This window comes from Hippocampus comes, unplaced genomic scaffold (genome assembly GCF_001891065.2).
Source record: "Hippocampus comes isolate QL1 unplaced genomic scaffold, H_comes_QL1_v1.1 scaffold25, whole genome shotgun sequence".
NCBI lineage: Eukaryota > Metazoa > Chordata > Actinopteri > Syngnathiformes > Syngnathidae > Hippocampus > Hippocampus comes.
In genome coordinates, this window is record NW_017804844.1 from 1,175,085 (window position 1) to 1,200,465 (window position 25,381).

General features: G+C 46.2%; 2 protein-coding genes and 1 long non-coding RNA gene across 3 annotated transcripts; 2 read left to right on the forward strand and 1 right to left on the reverse strand.

Annotated features, from left to right (window-relative positions):
- Window positions 1-93: 93 nt before the first annotated feature.
- On the forward strand, window positions 94-6,965 carry pxdc1b (PX domain containing 1b). The gene is made up of 5 exons (XM_019875116.1): window positions 94-1,035; window positions 4,569-4,660; window positions 4,737-4,854; window positions 4,935-5,046; window positions 5,196-6,965. The coding sequence occupies exons 1-5, from the start codon at window positions 780-782 to the stop codon at window positions 5,317-5,319; spliced, it is 702 nt and encodes a 233-aa protein (XP_019730675.1). The 5' UTR covers window positions 94-779; the 3' UTR covers window positions 5,320-6,965.
- Window positions 2,013-4,442, reverse strand: LOC109518933 (uncharacterized). Its single transcript, XR_002168845.1, has 2 exons — window positions 4,057-4,442; window positions 2,013-3,603 (listed from the first exon to the last, which is right to left on the reverse strand). It is a non-coding gene; the product is annotated as an uncharacterized LOC109518933 (long non-coding RNA).
- A 249-nt stretch (window positions 6,966-7,214) lies between the features above and the next one.
- Window positions 7,215-24,568, forward strand: tmx3b (thioredoxin related transmembrane protein 3b). The gene is made up of 16 exons (XM_019875102.1): window positions 7,215-7,319; window positions 7,559-7,616; window positions 7,823-7,862; window positions 8,487-8,610; window positions 8,692-8,737; window positions 10,239-10,319; window positions 10,776-10,875; window positions 10,976-11,053; window positions 11,134-11,200; window positions 13,930-14,028; window positions 15,633-15,690; window positions 15,804-15,857; window positions 16,830-16,886; window positions 19,020-19,149; window positions 20,406-20,474; window positions 23,412-24,568. Exons 1-16 carry the CDS (start codon window positions 7,226-7,228, stop codon window positions 23,709-23,711), a joined length of 1,455 nt encoding a protein of 484 aa, XP_019730661.1. The 5' UTR covers window positions 7,215-7,225; the 3' UTR covers window positions 23,712-24,568.
- Window positions 24,569-25,381: the final 813 nt, after the last annotated feature.

Sequence of the window (25,381 nt, forward strand, 5' to 3'; positions counted from 1 at the left end):
TTTCATGTGATAAGAGTTGTTTCATTTTGCATATGTTTATTCATTGATATTCTACTCTTGTATTGTGCATTTTATTTTTTTGTCTTTTAATGGTTGCAATGTGCTACCATTGTCTGGGAGAAAAGCGCTATTTATAGGAAATAACCTTTACTTCCATTTAATGACTGCAGTGCGAATTGCCGTCTGGGTGTCAACGGCTACCTATAATTTGTATTGTTGCTGCGTGGAACATGATAAGATGTTATTTGGACTAAATGTTATTTAAAAGCACTCTCGTAGGAGGACAAATGAGTGGTTGGTCTTTTGAGACCCCGTTGCGTTCTTTGCATAATAATGAGCTGTTGTCAAACAAGAAAGGAGCGAGCAAAGTCAGGAAAAGAGTGAAGAAATTAGTTTAAAATGTGCACAGAGAAGAAAATCGTCGTCACACTCGAACAGATGCGGTGGAGAAATGCGTTTTATATAGAAATACACTGACGTTAACTTAACATGACGAAGAAGAAACAACAATTGGGAGTACAGTATTTTTCTTTCTTTCCAAATGGGCGTCATCTCTGACTTGCAATGACTTCCATCGACAGACTCTGGTTACACTCCCTCCTCAATCACGCCACGTTTGACTTCGTCTACTGGGCCGAGCTTCCCCGCATCGCCTGTTCCAAACTACGACCAAAGAAAGAGAGAGGGGAGGAAAAAAAGTCCACGTAAAAAAAGTTGTGGTCGTCCGCGGCCATTGGTCGGAGCGTCTGGGAGCTCGTCGGCATGCCGGACTGAGCGGCATGGCTTCGGCCGTGTTTGAGGGCACATCGCTGGTGAACATGTTCGTGCGGGACTGCTGGGTGAACGGCGTCCGCAGGCTGCTCATCAGCCCGAGGGGAGACGAGGAGGACTTCTTCGAGATTCGCACCGAGTGGTCGGACAGGAACGTGCTCTACTTGCACCGCAGCTACTCGGACCTGGGACGACTCTTCCGGCGCCTCAACGACTCGTTCCCGGAGGACAGCGAAGACCTGTCCGCCTCGCCCCTCACCCAAGGTCGGTTTATCGGTCGGGGAGCCTCGAGCATAGAAAAGTTTCGGAGTGGGCTTTTTGGGCCGGGGTCGTTTGCGTGGGATTTTGCGGGGTCTGACTCGGCTGCCTGGCACGAAAATTCGCCCAAATAGTTGTCGTCGTTTGCACCAAAGTAGGAATATAAGTTGACTCGTGTAAAAATAGGACGTATCATTTGTGAAAATGCATCTTGACAAGTGCCTAAGAGGCTTAAATAATTCTTTAATGACAATTGTAGTTTTTTTTCCCATTAGGAAAAAAGTAATGAATTTCTCCTCCATTTTTGGATAATACAGCACAAAATGTGGACAAAAATTGCCCAGTTTTGGACAAATGTTGACAAACCTTGGGACACTTATTGTTTTTTTAAAGTCAAAATATATTAGAATATTGTATTTTTTTTTTTTTACTATTTTTGCCTGAGTTATAAAAATAATTTCAGAAAAAAATTTTTGGGGTTAGATAGTTCGAGACCATGGGTGTCAAACTTATTGGGGTTTACTTTGGAGGGCTGACTGTGAACCCAAAACTATGATCGCCTCATACTGACATCAAGTATTCCCAACAAATGGATGAATACCTACTTTTGAAATCAGAAGCCATTAAAAACTGTTCAAATATTACATTCGTTTTAAAAGGGGGATCGGTCACAAAAAATGTCAGTGTTTTTAAACGTGAAGACAATCTGGCCCCCAGGCCTTGAGTTTAACACCCGCATTCAATATATTTAAAAACCCACATTTTAAGAAAAAATTATTTTAATTAGAAATAAATAAATTTAGACTTTTGACGAAGAAACAAGTTCCTACACGGTACAGTCGATGCCTTCTGTAACATTATTTTTCTTTTTAATTGCTTTGTGGCAGAGTCAAAATGTACACGCAAAGCACTTGAATTCGATTTTAAAAAACATTTTAATCACATATCGAAAGAAAATGTATATATCAAACTTGATTTTTTTCTTTTTTTTTTTTTTTGCCAATGAACCAGTTCCTATCTGATAAAGTAGTCGACTTCTCTAGTATGCATCATTTTATTTCCTCTTTAAACTTTAGATGGTCAGTTTCCCAGCAGTGAACTCCCCACACTTTCATTTGTGTTTTAGCAAAAGTGACAAACGAGAATCAGACATAATAACAGTATTCCATTTAAAATTGCTTCGTGCGCATTTTCCATCCCCGTGGTTAGTTGCATCATCTTAATTTACCACTTAATGATGCACATCCATAAAAGGAAACAATCATCTGTGTCAGTCACAGCTTCTTGTTTTTTCTTTTTCAGTCACTTTGACACGTTTGGACAGGTCAATAATGAACAAAGTCTACTTTTGGATGGTACGTCAACAGCCCGAGGCCTGCATGAGAGCATAGTCTAACGCTTTTGATCAATTTTATGGGACCACAAGGCAATAAGAACTGCTTAATGGACGGTTCAGTTGTCTTTGGTAAATCCCTACAATCGTTTTTTTTTGTTTTTTTTTGTGGCAGTCAATATTTACACTTATAGCAAGGATGAACATGTGATGCAGGTTTTTGCTGTCAGACAGACATAAAAGCCGCCGCTATTTAAGTCTGTTTCATGACTCTGGGGTAACACTAGCTGTAGGTCAAAGGTCAGTATCTATTAATGCTCAACTTTAATTCTCACACTCACACGTATTGATACTTGTGTTAAAAAAGAACTCTAGCAAAATAGAAGTAGTCATTTGACACCGTTACATAAAAGTAAAAGCGTACCGAGTCTGAGGAAGAATTTAATTAGATTTTATTCAAGAGCTAGCTTGATTAGCATCAATAGCTGCCACCCTTTTTCTCTTCAATAGAGAACAGATCAGTAGAGAACATCTCGCTGTCCGGGGTTTTTCATCAGATCACAATCTCAGCCACTTTCTATTGATGTCATTTTATCGTCGTGTCATCTATGGAGCTTGAAAAAAAAAAACCTAACAAGCCTATTTTTAAAATCTTATCTACTGTAACAAAGTATTTGTACTCGGATAATTCCCAGCACTGCTTTGAAAGCCCTTTCCAATGCGATGGCGCATGTCTGTGGCGTAGAGAGACAACTATTTGTCAAAACATCCCTGCAGCTGCGCCTGGAATGTTTTGACTTCCTGCTGTTGCACGGAAATCGTGCACGAGTTGTTGACAGGACAGGGAAGCATGTCTGTTGTCACATTGGGGGCGGGGGGTGTCTTTGCTTGGCTTTCCTCTTGTTCAAAAGTCAATCCTGGCCCTGGATCTTCTTCTGTTTTCCTGTGTCTGTTCCGCGTCCAGGCAACAAGGAAAGGCGTCGCACACTCTGATGTCATGATGAGAGCGAGCCAGACGACTTCACTTCCTATATTTAGTCCCCGCTCCGGCCTCTGACGGCTACATAGCTTCCACGCGCTCACGCAGACGGGAAGCGATTGCTCACAGCAGTTTGAAAAAAAAAAAAAAAACGGGGCCGTTTTGAGAAGGGTCACGTCCCACCGTTGAGCACGGATCGATATGAACCACCTGATGAATATTCAGCTTGTTTGGCCCGAGGGGCTTAGCAGGAAGGTCGTTTCTGGACAGGCGGACGAGAAAGGATTTGTTGAAGAGTGCAGACGCTTTGCGGAGACGTGCTAAAGTGTCAAAATGTTCACACGTGCTTATGAGTTCCACGCAAACGATAGCTGCCAATTAGAGTGTTGTTTTGAATGGACAACGCCTTAGCCGGCTAATTAAACCACAACATTTTGGTTGACACGCGGCAGTGGAGGTCTGTGAGTCAGTCTTGTTAACCTCCACCAAGAATCAAGCATCCGATTCCACAAACCAGGAAGTAGCCCGCCAACGAATACAGTATGTCTTATCTCCATTAACTCATTCAGTATCAGCCAATTCTGGACCAAGTCTGAAAAGACGTTTAAAAACGTCTTTGGGAGTGAATGAGTTAAGAAGGTGATGTTTTTGTTGCTCTGGCAAGATAATTCTTCACGATACAAATACAAAGCACTTTTGAGATGATAAGACTCACTTAAATCTCTCTCTTAATCGATTGTTCATGGACGACGGTGGCCCGGAAGTCAGTGCAGTAAACCGGAAAGCCTTTCAAGATCCTTCAGCAATGATAACACGGAGCAAAGCCGTACGAGGCCTCGCTTCCTGTGTTGATTCAGCAGCCCCGATTTTGGCGTCAAGATTGATGAGCTCTTACTCAGTCCTTCTACACAGCGCGAGTGTTTACTTGAACCTAAAATGACGCCTTGCTCGCCACACAGGGGAGGCGCCCGCGTGGGTCTTGCCGAATGTGCTGATGTCACTCCCCACTTCTTCTTTATATGCCGTCAAATATCCCCGCGGGCTTGATTACGGAATGCTTGTTTGACTTGCTGTTTTAACATGGGCTAAACATTTTTGGACACCTCAAGAAAGTTTTCCATTTAGTTCACCCCAAAGTTATTTGAATTGGTTTGTTCTTCCTTACCAGACTCATCCATTTTTTTTTTTTTTTTGAATTCCTGACTTGACTCTATTTTGTCATTTCAGGCCTGGTGAAAATCAAAGAAGCAAACGACATCGAGGAGAAGCTAAACGAGGTGGAAAGGCTGCTGAAAAACGCCATCAACATGCCGTGCAAGGTGGGTCGGGGCGCAGGCGCCGAGAGGCTGCAACGTTTTGGCCAACGTCGCACTCATGCATCGGCGCCATCCGTAGTATTCCAGATCCGAAGTCATGCTGACTTTCTTTGAGCGCTCGCCGCTGGACCAGGTGCTCCGGAACGACAAGGTGCACAGAATCCAGCCTTGTTTCGAGAGTCCGGTCAAGATATCGGGTAAATTGTCCTTCTCGAGTCCCGTTCTTCATGGCCCTGATTGGACCCGAAATGCAGTTCCATCTATTTTGATCCTTCAGAAATCATGCGCTCAAACGGCTTCTGTCTGGCTAATACCGAAACGATCGTGTTTGACCACAAGCTGCCAGACAAGAAGGCGAGACCCTCTTCCACAGACTCGGCGGAGCACACGTGAGTGAAACGGAATGATTCAAGCCCCGTTCTTCTCCACCACTTAATTCAACAGGAAGCTTGCCGGGGGGCCCCCTTTTCCTTCCCTGGGTGTGCATGGGAAGCAGAGCAAATAACTCCAGCCATGCATTCTTTGCTTCTTGCGTCAGGTACGAAGACGGACCAGAGTTCTTGCCCATGCATGCGGACGTGTGCGATGAGGAAACGGAGGCATACGTTACCAACCTGTCCTACTACCACCTGGTACCGTTTGAGACTGACATCTTGGAATGAGGAGCTGTCTGGAACTATTGAACTATTGAAAGAAAACCAACAGCGAGATAGCACCGATGGGACTTTTTCAACGATTCATCCTGGAAGATGTTGAGGCAAAATGACACGTGCTACCCGGCCGCCCGAAATTCAAAGTCAGCAGTTTAACAACCCACCCTGGCGTTACCGCGGGATTACAATAAGTCGTTAGGAAGCTCTTTCTGCCATCTTTGTTTCTTGTGCTATTTTGGTGCGCCTAATGCAACCTCTCAAAGAGGATTTGTGCGTGGCGGATTTTGAGGCTTTGACGGCTAAAGGTGATGGATTATTTCTCATGGAAGTGTTGAAACAAAACACCCATCCCGGTGTGCCTCCCGGAACCCATTGCGGTCCCTTCAACATTTCATGCTATGCAACAAAATTTCCACATAAGCGAGACAGCGGTCCTCATGCAAAATTGTTTTTATCCCTCAGTTTCCTATAAGGCTTGTTTAGTCGGTCGGGTTGCAGAAGACCTGGAGCCACCTGACTTTACGTAAGAGGCAGGTTACACCCTTGACTGGTCGCCAAGCAACCATTCATTCTCACATTCACACCTATTGGCAGTTAAGTATGCAAATAACTTACATGAAGAAAGAGTACTTGTCGAAATCCCATGCAAGCATTGGGAGAATATGCAAACTCCAGAAAAGACGGCCATAGCTGAGGCTTGAACCCTGCCCTGCAGAACTGTGAGGTGGATGTGCTAATCACTAGGTCACTGCACTCACGACTTCAAGTGTCATTGTATTTCAACCTAGATTGTAATGTTAGGAGGAGAGAATGAGTGTTGGGATCATGTGATGCTCTGAATCACCACCAGAAAAGACGACAGGCCATGTGAGGTCAGTGGGTTTACTGAGGGCCTGAACGTGGCAATCCAGTGCAGGGCTGGGGGAGGGGACTCATAATGCCCGCTCTTTTAACTTTCAAGCAAACAGCTGAGTCAAATTAATTTCTTTTGTGTTGTATGAGTCCTCCCATTCGATGTTTACATTTTTGCTTCACTTGAGTGCCTTCAATCAGCTATGACTACCGACAAAATAGAAAAATGCAAACTTGTGTTGTTCTTTGTGCAACTTCAGCCACTTGGGTTACTTGAATTGCCAAAAGTAGGAGACACCACGGGCGAGCTCCCGACAACTCACGTCCGGTATTGTTCCTCCCCTGCCCCCCACTCCTTCAAATACAGAGGCATTCAAGCCTCGCGAAGTTGGCACAGGAGGCCTCACCATGGCTCTGTTTAGTAACGCAGTCATGATCGCCATGCAGCCAGTGAGAAAATACAACTCGTTCTCACTGAAGAAGTTTTGGTGTTTTAGCGCTTTGCCCTCAAGAAACACATGATGTAAAAGTTCAGCTGGTTGAAATAACTCTTCATGTCCTGCTGCATAGTGTATGAAATGCGAGTATATCAAAACAATTAAATGATGACGAGCATGGCCGATAATTATGAAATAATATGACAGCTTTAATTATTTCATTTTATTAATGTGAATAACCAGGATGAGTTTTATGCTGATTATAATGTAAGGAATGTTTATGTTGTAAATTTTCTGTTAACTGTGCTGACAGTATTAAAATATTTTAAAACCAACACATTTTTAATAAAATGAGCGAGCAACCAACAGGCTCTTTGTTATGATATCCCAGCGCCATCTTGTGGCCTGGGGAGATCGTGCATCGGTTTCAGATGAATATGAAATATCTTCTTCCTGTTAGCCTATTCCGTGCAAAAAAATTTAATTTCACAAAAATGACTATATAGTTTGATACATGCTACGTCACAATAAAAATATGAACGAGGAAAAAAAAAGTTGTATCGGATGTCGTCACGCGCATGCGGGAAACGCTTGCCTCGTTCAGGCTGGACTGACGTTGGACGCGCATGCGTAGAATGGTCCCATTTCGCGGGTGTATTTCCGGCTTTCCGTTTTCAATCGAAGCGATGGCAGGAGTGAAAGTTTCTTTGTTTTATGGAGGTACGTTCGCTCTTTCAATTTATTCTTTGCCTTTGCCCTTCGTCTGTGAGAGCGCGACCTCTCTCCGGCCAAAAAACATCTATTGGTGAAATTGTGGCACCGAATGATGCCAATGGTGATGCTAGCTTCTTTAGCCTGGTGGGGATGCTTGCCACCAGGATGGAGGAGCTGCCGTTTAATTTTGTAACATTCACACAAAAACGTTGCATGACTTGGCTTTATCTTATTCCTCACTGCAGTTTTTGCTGCCTTTTTGGGTTCGGAGGTGCTTGCCTTTGTGGAGGATCTCGACGACACGTACGTCAATCATTCAAGACTTGTTTGCTGTGTGTTAAACATGAATCAATGTAATCACAAACTATTATCCTGGATTTGTTTTTTTAAATATATATAGTACATTCAATTTAAACAAGCTCAAACTTAACATTTTAAACTAAATGCATTGGTTTCATTCTGTCCAAATTTTTTGTTGATAGCAAGGTGTCCACTTTTCTGTTTGGCAGGTTTAAAGAGACCAGAGTGAATGACATCTGGCTGGTTGATGTAAGTTTTAATTCACTCAAACACACACACACACACACACACACACACACACACACACACACACGCAAACTCAATTCATGCCCGGCCAGATGCCACTGGGCTCATCCCTGACGGAAGTACCAACGTGCGTGGTGGAAGTGGGTGGCGGGCTGAATGGAGGGTTACATTGTGCTTGTGTTCTCGTCAATGACAAGCCATGCATGCAGGCAAAGCCAGGGGGGCTTATGTTACAGTCGGAGTCTCTTTTAGAATTCTCATGCCGCATAGGTGAAGAGGAAATGATACAAATAAGTCTTTCTTTGCTTAAAGTGCAGGATGAGAGGTCCCAAAAGAGCCATTTATTATGTTTGTTGTGCATGAACCCCAGTGAAGCAGAATACTGCCGCAAATATTTTGTCACAGCTCAATGGCAATACTTGATAAAATAGATCATTTGGATCATGTGTATTCTATTGATGATGATCCTGATCAAACAGGTATTGTTTACTTGGAAAATGTAAAGCTGTTCTTTTACACCACTGCTGCCACTTGAAATGGCCCTGCAGTGTCAAGATCATCGCAGTGTCTGATTCGCTCATGGCTGTCCAGAACGTGGTGCAACTGTTGTCAATATCTCGCCTTCAGTTCTACGCGCCTTGGTGCGGCTATTGTAAAAAACTGGAGCCAGTGTGGCACGACGTGGGTGCCGAGCTGAAGCTCTCCGGGTCGCCGGTCCGTGTCGGCAAGATGGACGCCACCGCTTACTCGGGTGAGTCGCTGTCTTGTATTTATTTTCCTTACAAAGTCAATACTTAAACGATTCAAGGAAGTTTTGTCTTTTCATTGGTAGGTATGGCGTCAGAGTTTGGCGTGCGAGGTTACCCCACGATAAAACTGTAAGTGTCTGTTCCGTAGTCGGTTCAAAAATGCTTTTGATTTTGAGTCATGGAGGGCTAGTGGCATTACTCTCGTCTTGATCCCCTTGTCGATCGAGTCAGAAACTGAAGGACACCCCTTTATCATGAAGAGTTTGAGACAAGAAGACTTTTTATTCGGAGTCTTGTACGATGTATGTATTGACTTTTCTCTCTGGTCAACTCTGTTAAACTCAGATTGCCTGATCTCAAATCCAAAGCGATGCAACACCGCCACCTACAGGCATCTCTTACTCATTGTAGTACTTCTGAAATCTGAATTTCACAATCCACGGCTTTGAATGGGTTAATGATGTCCAAAATTGGCTTGGTAATTTATGACTGAGATCAAAAGCAGCACCGGCTGCTGCAATACGTTTTCTCCCTGTGCTTTTCATTTGCATGAAATTTCCCTGCATCTGGAGTGCCTTTCGGCGAGGTTTGTTCTATGTTCCTCTCGAGTCTTTTCCCCTGGAGGTTCGGCCTGTGGAGATGTGTCCTTCAGAAAGGAACGCGGCGTGCTGCAGCTGATACTGCTGCTGCTTGCCTGAGGCGTAATCAAGACAATCCTTGCTCACAACATGTTACTTCAATTCTATTACCGCGACACCTCCAGATGCTTTTAATTGTAAGCGACGTTGTTCGCGAGAAATAAGCATTTTCGCCTTGATGTATTCATGTGTAAAAAGCGTTTCTCAGATGTAGTTAGCGCGGTAGGCGTTTCATCCGGCTCCTTTGGGGAAATGCTTTTCACGCGGCGCAGGCGAGTGATGAAACTTCCGTCAGAGGACAGCAGAAGACCCCCCCCCCCCCCCCCCCCCCCCCCCCCCATTCCAAAAACATGCATGGCAGGCTGATTGAACACTCTAAATTGTCCCAAGGTGTGAGTGTGAGCGTGGACGGTTGTTCGTCTCTGTGTTCCCTGCGATTGGCTGGCAACCGATTCAGGGTGTACCCCGCCAACCGCCCAATTGAACCTTTTCCCCACCCTCCTCTGAGAGCATAAAGCCCTGTGGGCTGATGTAACCGTAGCCACACTCCACGCCACTGTGCTCTTTTTAGCCCATATTCCAGTGCTCCAGTTCAATACAGGTTTAAAAAAGGTATCGTTAAAAAAAAAAAACAATAAAAATTAAATAATTTAGGAATGGGTGACTACCAACACCAGGTATCTGTGTTGGGCTGGTACTGGTAGAAAAAGATCAGAGCTGTTTGTCCATTGGGGATAGAACCCCCTCCCCAGAAAATCCAGTTGAAAACACATGAAAAAAGTTGAAGTGTCAGTCTTGCAAATTTTTATTTTTTTTAAATTTTTTATTTTTTTGCTTAACCAAATTGCAAACTTGATCAATGTCTTGATGGGTCAAATCAGGTTGACAAAAAGATTTTTTTTTTTCTTCTCGTGTACCCCACCAATGCATCTCGATCCACATATTGGTACTTTCTTGACTAAACATGAATCATGTGTCCCCCCCACTTGCAGATTGAAGGCTGACCTGGCCTACAATTACAAAGGTCCAAGGACAAAAGACGACATTGTGGAATTTGCCAATCGGGTGGCGGGGTGAGTGCTGATGCTCTGCCGAAAGCGGCAAATGGAATGAACACTACCTACTCCGTCTCCACGGGAACGCTGCTGTGCACTCGCTAACGACCTCCGCCCTATTTGCTCCCCTTCCCCCAATTTCTTCTCCTTTGAGCTCGAATCTGTTTCTCAACTCCCAATTTGAGATTGGCTGCAAGTTGGCGCGCATCACCACTGGGTGGCACCACAATCTCACAATCTAAATTCACATACAGTTCACAGCAGGAGGTACTCTTGGTGTCCTCCGGTACAGCCGTTTTTTACTTTTCGAATGTGCTTTGATTAAAATATTTGGATCTTAAAGCACTGAATTGGGAGGAGCATTGATCCCAATTGCTGCAACATTTTTTGCTCCAGCCCTTGTGTTGGATCTCCTTAGCTGGTGTACTTTGTCGCTTTGTTTCAATCTTCACGACCTCGATCTGCTCTCTGCAGGCCGGCCGTTCGAGGCCTTCCCAGCAAGCAGATGTTCGAGCATATAATGAAGCGGCACGACGTCCTGTTCGTGTACGTTGGCGGCGAGTCTCCCCTCAAGGTGAGTGCGTGTCACCTAAATGTTTGTGTTAAATACAGGACTGCTAAAATTTTTTTAAATGTTATATATATATTCACATATACTTGTATTGTCTTGGCAGGAGAAATATAACGACGTTGCCACGGAGCTCATCGTCTATACCTACTTCTTCTCGGGCTCAGAAGACGTCCTGCCAGAGGTGAAATGTGCTGAGCGTGGTTATTTGTCACCTCGGGTTTGCTGTCCTGTTTCACATTCTCTGCGTGTTAAACTTTTCAGTCTGTCACCTTGCCGGAGCTGCCTGCGGTTATCGTGTTCAAAGATGGCGCCTACTTCACTTACGACGGTGAGTGCTGCGCCCCGAAACAGTGTCGTCGGCTCTTCTTTCAAGGGCTCGCCCGGCCTGCCTTCTCTCTTTCATACATGGCAATTTTCCGCGGATCCGCGGAAATCCGCCGTTTTATTTCTTAAATTGATCATTTTTGTGAATCGTCTAAATCCGTTGAGAAAATTTTAGGGGCGGTCAGGTACCTTATCGTCGAGTTTTCACGAGCTCTCCCGAACAGTCTCTCCGTTTTCTTTTTCATCACTCGCCATTGCCATGTATGCTCTTTGAACCGTGCTCCTCTTTCATCTTTGCGCCACTGTACGGCGAGGCCCCGAGCCATGTCACAGTGGTTGTCTCCCCTGGCGTAGCCGCGGAGCAGGCCGGCGTGGGAGACCGCAGAGCTTGTAGCTTAAGCGCTACCGAGCCGCATATGACACGTGAGGTGGGCGGCGCCTCGTTGTTTTGGTTTCACAGCTTTAGTGCACGGTCGCAAGGCACTGCAACCCCGCCCCCCTCCTCCCCGCTCCTTCAAGTCTCCTGTTAAAATAAGAGTACGGCACCGAAGCTCATGCATATTTAATTTCCCACAATCCTTCACGCTACAGAAGCTTTTGCTCGGGAGGTTTTGATCAGCGGCCGGACGGCGGCGTGTCTGAAGGGTGTGATGAGCGACAAGGTCAATCTGGATGCGACGCGGAGGAGGCCGCTTCGGTGTCGGACCGTCTTAGTTATCGCTCGGCTTAGAGTCTCTCCGCTAATCTCCCTCCGATTTGACTGCGCCGCTCCTCCTTTGGGAGCGTACAAAACGGAGCCAGCTGTGAGGCGGAATTAGTTTGCATACATTTACAGCGGGCACTGAAGCGACGGGCCGCCGAACGCGCCGTGACAGCGATGACAAGACGCTGACGCCCCACTGAAGATGATAACACGCTGGATCGTAGTCAGCCAAGATGACGAGGATGGCATTGAAAGTGACGCAAAGTATAGATAACATATGTCAAATTAATTATGGTACAAAAGTATGTGCTAAAATTAACTTTTAAGTCAACAATAAGGCCCTATTTTTGTGCCCAACTCAAGTCTAGTGCAAATCGGCATCAAATGTATGCATGGATGGATTTTACTTATTTTTGGTATTTTCGGAGGCGGCCATTTTGCCAATGACATCACAGCTGGTCAGGGCTCAGCAAATGACCCATCATGGCTCAACTTCAGAAAACAGGTGATCCAGGATTGGTCGTTACCTGAGTCCTGAACAGCTGTGAGGTCGTTTTCAGTCAACAGCAAGTGGAAAGATGGCCGCCTCCTGAGATGGCTAAAAACAGGTGAATTTTGCTGCTCAACTCAAATTCCACAAACACAATGCTTTTCAGAATGCCGTGTTGAGACGAGTGGAGCTGCGTAGGACATCTAATGTCGTATTGTCGTATTCACATGATACAAACATTTGTATTCTTTGTGAAAAGCTGAGCAGCAATCGGCTCACAACTTTAAATATTTACTGCCCTTGACATTGAATCATCTTATTGTTTAAAAAAAAAAAAAAATTATTCCTCATCCCCTCCGAGGTAACTTTAGCAGGCCGCATCGCGACGTCCGAGAACGCCGTCGCCCAGGTTGTGTGGCTCGAATATGTTTCAAAGTGAAAGCGGATGCAGTGGAGGTGGGCGGGACGCCGCTTAGCGCGGGGGCCTTCAGGTCGCTCTGGGGGGAAGGAAGCGCGTGTGCCCATAAAACCAGAACATCTGTGGAAAGAATGCGCTGGAGTCGACTCAGCAGCCTTCTTACGCAAACTCAGCATTAATATCCACGCCAAGGATGACCTTGCGCTGTTAGAAATCGTGTTCACTATTAGGCCCTTTGGGGTGGCTCCCCTGCCTTGCTTAAAAAGCGCGTCAAAGTCATTGCCGATCTTGTAATTACTCTCAGTGGTGGCCACCAGGTCGTGATAACTTATTAAGGTATCGTAATGAGGTCCCTGTCGCCTTTTTCAGGCGCTCCGTGAGCGCTTTTCAAACCTTCCCTCTGCTATTTTCATCCAGGGGAGCGCGATCGGCTCCACACGTGGCCGCCAGATGTGCGGGTGGCAACATGCGGCGCGGACCCATTCACATGCCCGCACAAAAGACTTTTTTTTTTTTTTTTTTTTTCATTCTTCATGAGGCATCCCTTGTTTTCCACAGTGCCTGTCTGTTGGAATCCACAGCTCCCTTTCATGCGTTTTAAGCGGAAACTTGATCGAGGGTGTCCGGGCAACCGCCATCGTGTCACGCTACATTGATTTGCAAGATGAAAAATGACACGGACTACGTAGACAGCAGGGTTTTGGACACCGACAGGAAATGAAATGTAAAGACAATAAGGAGTTGTGCCCAGCCCTTCACCTCCTTTGTAGCTGTTTCAGCTTTAGCTGTCCTGGGGAGACTTTTAAGCAGATTTTGGTGGGTCATTTTTGAAGTTAGGGGCACCTAAAAGGTTCGTGGTGGTCTTGTTCTTCACCACCAAACTCATCCTGACATGCTTTTATGTACAGGTACTATTTTTTCTTTTTTGTGGTCACGGTACTGATTTTTCCTCCTAGTTAGCAACATTGACTTTACATGGTTCGATGCAACACATTAAAAAATTAATAAATAAATCTAGGCGTTTACATTTTGCCCTAAAACTTGCTCAAACTTAGCTCAGCGTGGAGCTGACCTGGCACTGCAATCTTAAAACAAGGTTGTGCGTGTGCTTCCGTGTCACAGAGTACGCCGATGGCAGCCTGACCAGTTGGGTCAACAGGGAGCGCTTCCAAGGGTACCTGCAGATTGATGGCTTCACGCTGTACGAGCTCGGAGAAACAGGTACAGTCGCTCCTCCTTTATCGCAAAGCTTACACCCGTCAGCCACCAAATATTCGTGAGATTATTTATGCATATTTTTAAAGGGGCGGTGTGTTAAATGTGTGTTCGGACAAACTTAGCGAAGGTGGTTCCTTAACCCCTAACTGCAGCTTGCGTAACGACTGCCATGAACTTACAGCGTATAGTAAGAGTCGTTTGGGGTGACATTTTGCTCGCACCCCTGCTGAAGTAATTAGCGGTACGCTTGCCAGGTTTTGTCTCTCCGAGGCACCGTCTTGAGCGTGCTTCAAAATGCACCGCGTCCAGTTGAGGTCATTGCATTCTATCAGTTCACCACTTGATGGCACTAAATTCTCCACACTGGACCTTTTTACCTTCGCGCATATAAAATGCTAACAAATGATTGTGGGGCGCAGATGTTCATGTCGAAGTTGTGTAACGGAGGACAGTTGGACTTTGCCGCTTGGCACGTTGCACTTTATAGTGTGAAACGAGCCAAAACTTTGACCATTCTCGTCAAAAAATGCAATGCATGAACCTGCAAAAAGTCAACCGCAATATCCTGCGAGGGACAACTGTTCTGTACATGAACCCCCACCCCACAACTTCAATTTATTCCCAGTCATCACATCCTCCGATATGTCTGGCGGTCGGGTCGTTTAAGGACATTTCCTCCTTCTCAAATCCGTAGCATGTTGCTCTACTTTGCAGACGCACCCTCCCACAGGAAGTCTCCAGCTTAATGCGAGCAGCAGTTTCAAGAGAGTCTGCGCGCCGTCTAATATTAGACGCAGCAGCATTTCGGCGTTTCATCTTAATGTGTACCTTCCTGTGACGGGCACTTTGATTCAGCCCACTTGTCTCACCCAGCCAGGCATGGCACCTAACAAGCTCTGCCGCCACACAGAAATGCTTTTTAATTAGAGCGTTGCTGATTAAAGATGGAGGCTTTGAAATAGTCGCCTAGATATCGGACGAGTGTGACTGTTCTTTGAAAGCGCCGGGAATGCGAGTGTGCCGCCAAGCGGAATGCCATTTTGTCGCTCGGCGGCCCCCCCGTCAGCCACACGACGTAACTTGTACCGACACAAAGCGTGGCGTCCATGTCTAAGTGCCCGAACCCGGACGGCAGCGCGACCGTGCCCTTTAGATTCCGTTTGATTAAAAAAAAAAAAAAAAAAAAAAAAAAAAAAAAGGCTGAACTTTAGGGCACCTCGAAGCGTGTAATGCAGATCAAACAACGTGCGCCAGTGGTTTTCGTCCTTTATTACTCCTGACGACAGCACAGTTTGGGTCAAAGCCCTTTTTGAAAACAACCGCTTCTATTTGGCTGCGAAAATGGCTCATTGACCAATAAAACCCGACAGCTCTGCAAGGCACCATCAAGGGCCGCTCCCGTCACAACCACTCCAAATCCAGGATTTAATCCGTTTACGTTGAAGGCTTGCAAAGGGATATTGTAATCAATCTATCCATTTTCTCCCACGTCCAGCTAAATATTAGCGAGCGAGACGAAGGCTCATTTGAGCATCTTATCTGGCTGGCCATTGTTCTCTCGCCTGCTTCCTGTGATTGCAGCCCGCCCCCTTGTCTGCCCCCTTTAGGCAAACTGGTGGCGATCGCAATCATCGACGAGAAGGACCCCACAGAGGAGAGTGGCAGGTACGCCAGCACCTTCTAGTGCACGTCTGGCCAATCAAGATAAGACTCGCCGACGCTTTCAGGGCAAGTTTGCTCACAGTCTTTTTGTTGTTGTTATTTGTTTCCACCCACAGATTGAAAATGTTGATTCAGACGGTTGCCAGGGAATACAGAGAGCACTTTAGCAGGTATGACATCCAATTTGTTGATGTATTCAGGGATGGCGGGCCCATTTTTCATTGTGCTTCAATCCAAGCATCACAATCTGTTGCATTTACACACCTAACCAGATGGTAGTAAAAAGTACAAAAAAAAAAAAAATCTGAGCCTTTTCTGAGTTATAGCTTGTGGGCTGTTACCTTAAATATCACCGCTCCTCTATGTTCCCGATTGCAAGTATGCCCCCCCCCATCCCTGCCTTCAGCCTTTGAGATTCAATTTTAGAAGCCTTTACCGACAGAACCACTGAGCCAATCAGATAATAAACATGCCTTCAATGGATATCCCGCTTTATGGATTCACTTCCCCGGGGGGGGAGAAGTTGAAGCAAGTGGCCCGAATCCTCCACCAGGAAAGGTTGCGCTCCGTTTGCTCATCTTGGGCCCGAACAAGAAAAAGTAATTACATCTTGGATCTGTATACGTCCCCCGGGTCCCTTAATAGACATTCAGATTGAGACTTTTTATTAGCTTCATTCCCGCGTAGCCTGGCACTTGTCAGCAAAATTATCAAGAAGCCGGAGTGATGTTTTCGTTGCGTTTTCTGCATTTATGACATGCTCCCGTCTCCTCATAATTTCATCATTGACACGAGCGCCGCCGCCATGATGCAGGCTACAATGAATAGCGACAGCGCACCTAATCAGTCATTCCCCCGGACGCCCGCTGCAGCCGTCTTACCTGGACTACCCAAAATGCACTCTGCTGACACAGTCAAATCCGAATAGAATTCTTCATCGAGCTGCCGTTGTGACGATTTATTCCCGAAATCAAGTCTGTGGCTTTTTCACAGCCGCATCATGTAATTGGAGCAGAACTGTGTTTGCATTCCACCCAGACAGGAAGTTTACTCTTGTGTGTGTGCGTGTGTGTGTGTGTGTGTGTGTGTGGTGTGTACATAATCTTAAGCCACACTTAATTAATGTGGCCTTGTGTCCACAGAGACTTCCAGTTTGGCCACATGGACGGCAACGATTACATCAACAGCCTCATCATGGGGTGAGCGGCAAAACAGTCGATCTTCTTCACTCTCTCGTTTGTCCTCGTCGTCATCCTCGCTCCCTCACTTCCCGTGCGCCTTGCTCGCGTGCAGCAAAACGCCGCAAAACTGCTGGTGTGCGATGCTGATAGTAAAACCGACGACAGGCGGTGCGTTTGAGGATTAGTGGCGCGCGTACACAGTGACACGTATCACCTAATGGCTTGTCAAAGAGGTGTCCTCACGATGCTCGGCCGAGAGCCACCGAAAGGCCCACTTTTAATGAAGCGGTAGACGCGGGTATTCGCTTGAGTTGACGCGGATATCCACTTGAGGAAACGATGCGTCTTAATATCATCAAGTACATGACTAAGGCATCCGTACGCTTCCTGCGAAACATCCGACGCACTTCATTAAACAGTCGGGTCTTGGAAATCTGCCGGCGGTTACCGGGCGAATATGAAGGGACGCGATCGGGCTTCCCGCGCTCGATTTTGCGGGTGTTTGGACGCAGCAGCGCAGGATTAATTGCCCTCCTTTGAGGGATGAAATCCTGGCCCCATCAATGTCCACTAATCCCCTCCCTCAGGACGCCCGGCGAAATAAATCTGATGGCTTTTTATCCCGCTTTCTGTCATCACAGCGATTACTGCGTCCTGGCAGCAGCCTGTCTGGCATCAGGCTGCCACTGCTTTCACCCTGCGGCGCGCGTGCGCACACACACACACACACACACAAACACACAAACGCGCGCATGCACTCGAGGACATTACTTGTGCTTACACTCATTTCCTGCACTAACCCGAAAATAAACCAATCCTTGATTCACTCCATCTCCCGTTCCAGCCTCTTGCTTCTCCAAGTTCGTGGCATGCACATTGGGAAGCCATGTACCCACATTGCACCACTGAGTGACACACGCAACCCAAAACATTCTTGACTGGAAGCGCAATCCGTTTGTTGAAAATACTTACTGTGTGGACAAAATAAGCATTGCGTTTAAATTATCCATTCGCTTTTCAAGTCATTAAGATGACCGTCTCCTAGCGCATGGGACATAATTAGCATTTATATGAGATCAGAATTGATCTTAATATACACTTGCCGCACGGCATGAGGGGCCCGTGCGACAGTAATGACGAGCAATACAGGAGCCGGATAACATTTTTTTTTTTTTGCTTTTACAAAGATGATCCTGCTCCTAACGTTTGTACCCCTCTCATGAAGTTCAATTCAGTGCTTTTCCACTCGATGGCAGATGGTACAATTATCCTCTGCATCCACCTGTTGACATTCACACTCCAGATTAATAGCTTTGCACTCAACTGAACGGGTCCAGATTTCAGTCTGCGTACATAAATATGAGTTTCACATCAAACATTTTGTGTGCTAGTGTTGAGAGATCCGTCGCTGAAGGGGTTACAACACTGCCACTTGGATTTTGATCGATAAGACCGTTCGTTGTTCTCCAGTCTGAGTGAGGTTAAGGGCTAATCTACATTTATTTAAAATGGCCGCCATCTCTTCGCAGTAGGGAGCACATTAGGTGGGTTGCACATTTGTGCCTCGTGTATGCACATCTTGCAGGGCTCAGCCGGTCAGCGTGGCGAAGGCTTTGATGACTCTCGCGCGTCGCAGTGATGAATGCTCACGCATGCGTGTGCCGTTTTCTCGGCCCGTTAGAGGAACACGGCAAATAGGAGCGGCGTGCTGAAGTGTGAGCGAGCGCGGCCCGGTTGGCGACGGCGCGCTATACGAGATGGCGGGGGAAAAACATGTTCGTTTTTATGAGCTTGTTCCCCTGGTCTGCCTGGCCAACAATTGAAAAGTCCGTTTGGACTGACTGACACAAACCCTCCAAGCGTTTGACTTGAGCATGCAAACCGTTTGCAGGACACATTGAGTCAATTCCAAGGCCGGGGCCCATCTGCTTTTCGCCTTGTCGCTGGCAGACAACAACAAGGAATTCTCTCTCTGAAAGCATTCCCATGGGAAAAGTACAAAGGCTTTGTCGATTATGCCATTGTACTCTTCTCTGTGGCAATTTTCTTACCGCAGAAGCCACAATTTGTTCCTGCTTTTATGCCAGTGGTCTGTACCATGGATTAAGAATTTAAAAAAAAAACAAATCTGTGTTTCCTGTTTGTTTTCAGCGAGGTGACGGTGCCCTCCATTATCGTCCTCAACACAGCCAACGAGCAGTACTTCCTGCCCGGCCAGCCGACCGAGACGGTGGAGCAGCTGGTCCAGTTCATCAGCGGCGTTCTGAACGGTTCCGTGCCGGTATGAAATCACTTTTCTCACGCTTGACTGTCTATTCTGCATTCCGCTCACCTCCTGCTAACTATTTAGGGCCTGAGCACCAGGAAAGTGCGATCAAAAATAAATACATTAACAGGGCAGGCGATCTCCTGTTTTAGTTTGAAGTAGCCATTTTGCACGCTCCTATCTCCTAGCCCATTGTGATCGCAGCAACCAAACGCGTTGCCTCCCATTTTTAACAGCGTTCATACCGATGAGGTATTTGTCGCAATCTCCTTTGGCGTGTTTAGATTTCATGTCGCTATCCCCTCTGAACAGATTATCTCCAAATCATTCTTTTGGTCCAAGACAAACAGTGAGATTAGTACACGACACGGCGTTGTAATCCAAGCGCACCGTTCAGGAGAGGCGGCGCGTTAACCGTGAGCCCGCTGCACGCGCAAGAGCATCGAAAACCAAACACCAGCAGAGAGAGGCCCTCTCCCGTTTCCTGGAAAGCTCCTGGCTATTTTTTGCCTCGTTAAAACACACACAGCCACTTCCTCGATGCAGAAACACAAAGAATGTGCTCCAATGCTGGGTGTGCTTTCCACGAAACTTGAAAGAAGCGTCAGGAATTCGTCCAAGTGAATGGACCTAATTTACAAAAGAGCGGTCCCGCCTTTTTCAAAGTCAAATAAATAAATCCCGCTGCATTCCTCTCCGACGGATGAAACGCACGAGTGAGCGGGCTGTGTAGTTAGACCGCGTCTGAAGCGCCAGCGGATGCGGCTGACAGGCGGTGCCGGCTCGTTTGCAGATTTTATTTTCTATTTTTTTTTACGACGTTTATGGAGTGTCTCCACCCCCCCCCCCCCCCCCCCACCCCAAATCTCTTCTCCTATCTGCCGGTGTCTTGCTTGCCATCCACGATTTGACGCGGCAACACAATGACAACTTGTATGTAAACAAATCTGACACCTCAGCTTGCCAAAATTGTCGTAGCTCCGACTCTAATTGGCCCACCCGCTCACAGAGGCCACTGCCCGGGGAGGTGCGCCTTCTCCATAATTGAGCGCACACCCAAATTTTAAAGGCTTCTGGCAAGAGCCCGAACGCTAATTGTCTTCCGCGCGGAGCCCTTTATAAACACGCCGATAATTGCCGACTGCCGGAGTTGTCGTTGTGTAATTGCGACAAATGGTCGACGGCAAAAGAGCACTGGCGTGAAATTAGCATATAAACAAAATCCTGGTCTGCGCCCGCCACTCCATTCAAGTGTCTTCGCCTCCCCGCAGGCTCAAGGAGGCGACGGCTTCATCCAGAGGTTCAAGCGCGTGGTGTTTGACGCCAGATCCACCGTGATGGTAAGCTCCTCTTACATTTTCTTCAATGAAAAAGAGATTAAGGAATATGGATTTTATCTTTCTGCTTTCGCCTCGGTCAATAAAAAGTTAGTGCATACGTTCAAGCCCCCCCCCGTGGGTAAAAATCTACAACCGACATACAGTCTAAAAGGACATTTCTGAGGTTTGTTTTGCTCCTCCTACACGCTTTAAACTCTTTGAACTCTATTAACCATTATCCATGTTTGATGTCATGTTGAATCCAACCATTTCCTGCCACTGACACAGATACAGTCGGGTCCATAAATATTGGGACATGGAAACAAGTGACCTCTTTTTTGGCTCTGAACCCCGCCACGTTGGATTTGAAATGAAATGAACATGTTTCAACTGCAGACTTTCATCTTTACATCACACCCAAATCAGGTGTAGAAATGACAACACTTGATACCAAAACTTCTGGGCTATGGAAATAAATTTGTACATACAGTAGCCGCTTGGGATTAATAGCCGCGGGTCTCAGAGTTATTAAATAGGCTATTATCGATATTATAAACAGTGCTTAGTGCCTTTTTGTACCCTTTGGTCAGTCTCTCTCTCTCTCTCTCTCTCTCTCTCTCTCTCTCTCTCTCTCTCTCTCTCTCTCTCTCTCTCTCACTTTCATTGGTTCACTGTGATGTGTTTGGTAAAAGCCGCATGGTTCTAAAAAATACGGTATATGTGACCCCGCCTTGACATTTTTTTTAGCTTTTTAGTTGTCCCACGTATTCTCATTTATTGGTCACAGAGAAGTATGCCGGCCTTTTTTTTAAGCAGCAAACTAGCCAATTTATTAAGACTGACTTCTTTGCATGTATGTTTATGCTTCAATGTCACACTGCATGACGTGTCATCCTGTTCCTGTGCTTTGTCTTGTCACTTTCTCATGCGGCACTTGAGCAGTTTTAAATTATGGCACTTGAGTGCTCCCGGATGTTTGCATCGACCGCGTCGTTCTTGCCGCGCATCTCAATTACGGAGCGGGCGAGGGCGAGCTCTGATACAAGTAGAACAAATGTGTGTGTGCGCACTTCCCTCTGGGAGACAAATGACATCGGCGGGGCAGGAATATGCATGGTAAGCAGTAAACAGGCTAAGGGGGCCGGGGGGGTTGATGTGGAACTGATGGAGGAAGCGGTGGGGGCTTTTCCTCAGGGTCTGTGTTTCTTTTGGGACTAATAATGTTTATTCCGCCACGGTCGTGAGAAGACTGCTTAAACATCTGGCGCAGTCGTAACGTAAAGCTCACAATCATTCCTCCACAGGACGACGTATGCGATAGGACGAGCAGTTTTGTGATGTCTCCCCCGACCCCTCCCAGCTGTGTCAATGCGTTAGTGCGCCAAGGCACATATTTTAACATGAGAAAAAAGTCACAAAAAGCGTACTGAAATAATGATGGTCTCGTTTCATTTTACTCACAAATGTTACTCACTGTAGTTGCTGAGCCCACAAAGAATTTTTCTGTCGTACGAATGGCAACAAGTGGAAGTTAATTTCTACTTTCTGCCGCCGAAGCATTGACGTTACATTCCGGCAGCGTGATGACGACTTATTTTGTGATGAGTTTGACTCAGCGATATTATTCTAAAGCAACTGTACTATTACTTGAGTACAATTTGTGGCAACTCTTCCCGCCTCTTGCTGCGGCACAGTGGTCGGCCGTCACTGCCGTTAGCGTAGCGTCGCCATGGCTGTCACATCTGGCGGTCGGAATGCGCGGCTCATTCCGCGGCGACGGCTGGAGCGAGCGAGCGGATTTCTCTCGTAAGCCATGCCGTGATTGAAGGCTCCCATCTTGGCATCCTTCATTCCTGCCCATCCAGCGTGTTCCGCATTAAGGCCTGCTAACTTATTAGCCGCAGGGAAGGAGTTTTTAGAGAAGAATTGGATAAATGCTTTCACGCTTACTGCTGCAGCTGCTTGGGGGATGCCGAGGATGCGGGCTTGGACCAAAGGGTTGTGCACGCTTGGTTCTCCTGGATTGGCTTAGGTTTTTCCACTTCAACACTAGTCCTCGAGTGCATTTTGTGCTCTCAACGTGCAAGGAGGAAGTAGTAGTTCACTTCACTTTCCACTCGTTTGTGCTGTAGCTCAAATCCTTTGAATTGCAATGCTTGCTTGAAAATAACTCACATGGCTAGAAGTGCTGCATAATGTGTGCTACCCTTTTTTTTTTTTTTTTTTTTTTTTTAAATGTTGTCTTTTGCAGCTTATTGCGCTGGCAAATTAACAAGGCTTAACTTTGCCTGTCTGAGCAACCTTGCTCTATTTATTTGCATCACTTTCCACTCGTCTGAACTTCCAGTTTTACTTTTTCTGCAGCCCGTTTAGGTAGCGGAATAGCTGATTTAAGACTCACTTCATTCCTTCCCGTCTCGCCAAATCCGTCATGAAATCCGTTAAATTCCCCACAGACAAGCCTCCGAAGATGTATTAGAATAGTGCTCTGATGCTTCTTTTGCAACCCATTTAGGCAACTAAGGAGTTACTTAAATGGTAATTCCTTCCAGTCTTGCCTAGTCCTAAATAAGACCCACTCATTTATTTGCCACAGATTCTAAAAAAACAAAAAGGCCAGAAATAAATACTCTGATGCTTCTTCTGCATCCCATTTAGGCAACAAAGTAGCTTATTTTAAGCCTAGGTTGCTTTCCATCTCACGTCATCCAAAATGAGTCCTGCTCAGTCCCACCCAGCCACATGAAGCCTCTAAAGAGGCGTTTGACACTTTCTGTCATGCTGCTTCCACAGCCAGTTTAGGCAGCGGCCTGAACCGCGCCCTCGGTTCATCCCGAAAGCCTGCCATGATACCCTCATTCCTCCAAAACCTAGAAAGTAACTGTGTAACTGTGTCCTCTCTTGCTCCGCCTCCCTTCCCAACCGACCCGACCCGTCCTTTCATTTCCCACCCATCAGTCAGTGTTCCGCAGCTCACCACTATTGGGCTGCTTCCTGTTTGGCCTGCCGCTGGGCGTGATCAGCCTCATGTGCTACGGCATCTGCACGGCCGAGACGGACGACGGCTCGGACGACATCGACGCAATCAAGCGGGAGGGTCTGACTGACGAGGAGGATGAGGAGGAGGGGGAGGAAGAAGGAGAAGAGGAGGCAGAGGAGGAAGAGGAAGTGGGGGGAGAGGAGAAGCATCGATGCTCGGAGGGCCCCAAGGGTGAGGTAGCGTTAGAGAAGGATCCGGAAGAGAAGAAAATGGATTAACGCTGGGCTGTCTGATGGATGGATGGATGAGTGAATGGATGTGACGTGGAACTCAAAGACACCTTGACAACGCAGCTCGTGTCACTGATGTTTGCTTTTCCATCTCACTCGCCCGCTTCAAACAATACCATAGACTCTCCTACCGTAATTCTCGCTCTTTTTTTAATGGCCTTTTTGTTTTCTGCCGGAGTGTGAAAACGGGACCCTAAACCCACCGCGTCTTGTGCGACCTCGATACCCCGTTGTTGACCGCGCAAAGCATTTCCTCCTCGTTACATCACCTTTTCCCCTCCCCGCTTCGCCTCTAGCAGAACACCAAACAGGGTGAATGCTGCCTTCAAACAAAAATGACCATCAAAAACCCAAGCGCTGACCAATTCGTCACCCCGGGAAATGCTGCCGTAAATGGCAACATTTTGGTCGTTGCAAAAAAATGTGAATTGAGGGGCACTATGTGACGCTTGCACAGCCCGATACCTTAGGACCAGTTCCCGAACGTCCATGTCATATTCCGCTTTGGGTTTCAATTGCCAACTCCGTTATTGGTTGATGGAGCTTCTTTTTGCCCACAATCTCAAAATTCGTCAGGCTGTAGTTAGGAGACCTCTGCGCCAATTGACCGAAAATTTGAGGTCTAGCGTTGTGCCATCATTATCAACAAGTACAGCAAGTTTCATGAAAATCCAAATCTGCATGGAATGACCCAAAATTATTGGGACAGCCCCAAGTTGATTGTTACAGCATCGTCCCAAAGACTTTTGTCCATTTAGTGTAAAGCGTGAATCTCCCCAATGTGTTTTTTTTTCTTTTTATGTGAAACATAAGTATCTTGTTTGTGTTCTACTTTTCCACATATATAAATAGAAAAACAATTCACTTAAAAAAAATAAAATATTTGGACGCCACTTGAAGCGAGGACTTTTTTGAAATGCCGGTGTTGCTTTACTAGTGACTGAAAATGGAGTACCGGTACTCGTCTCTCAGCATTCCCAGGTTCCATTTGAAACGTTTCCTCTTCGTGTACAAAGCACAAAGATCATTTGAAAAATATTTCGTCTTTCGCCGCCCTTTGCAACTCAAAGCGGACTTGGCATTATCATAGTTTTCACTCGTTTCAAAAGTTTATGCTGCGTCAGGGTTATGTTTGCTTAAAAAAAATGTGTGCCCTCGCTTTGCCTTCTGGACTTTGTATTTTTTTTTTCCACATTGGACTGAAATAAAGATTTCTTTTTCTTGTTGACTGACATAGTGTTTTATACCCTGCACGTCCCTGATATGTCTGTTGTTTGTCTTCCACGGAGACATCCTTCCATCCAATTATGTATTTTTATGCAGATTACAGCAGCGATTAATTTTCCTTGAGGCATTGTAATAATTGCAACTGTGATTGATTATAAATACATTCTTTAAAATTCATACATTAGTGAGGTTCACATGGTGATCATTGCTAGCACTAGCTCACAGATTTGAACTTGTCCCTTTTAACCATCGCTTGGTGTTTAGTTTGTGGAGCTAGCTAACCATTGACCACTATTTTTAGCCTGTGTGAATGGTAGTCAGCAAGAATACATTTTAGCTTTTTAGCAGCTTGGAGATTTGTTGACTGGCACGTTTGAGCAACCTTTGAATTAAGATTTATCCATTGTAGCTGCTAAGAGATTCTGTTGGTG

What these genes read in the sequence shown, in the direction of transcription:
- tmx3b (XM_019875102.1), top strand. Translation starts at nt 7,226, where the DNA reads ATGCGTAGAATGGTCCCATTTCGCGGGTGTATTTCCGGCTTTCCGTTT. An exon ending in GGACGCCACCGCTTACTCGG is followed by an intron (nt 8,611 to 8,691) that starts GTGAGTCGCTGT and finishes TTTCATTGGTAG; the next exon opens with GTATGGCGTCAGAGTTTGGC. An exon ending in ATCAACAGCCTCATCATGGG is followed by an intron (nt 16,887 to 19,019) that starts GTGAGCGGCAAA and finishes GTTTGTTTTCAG; the next exon opens with CGAGGTGACGGTGCCCTCCA.
- pxdc1b (XM_019875116.1), top strand. Translation starts at nt 780, where the DNA reads ATGGCTTCGGCCGTGTTTGAGGGCACATCGCTGGTGAACATGTTCGTG. An exon ending in GAGTCCGGTCAAGATATCGG is followed by an intron (nt 4,855 to 4,934) that starts GTAAATTGTCCT and finishes TTGATCCTTCAG; the next exon opens with AAATCATGCGCTCAAACGGC. An exon ending in ACAGACTCGGCGGAGCACAC is followed by an intron (nt 5,047 to 5,195) that starts GTGAGTGAAACG and finishes TTCTTGCGTCAG; the next exon opens with GTACGAAGACGGACCAGAGT.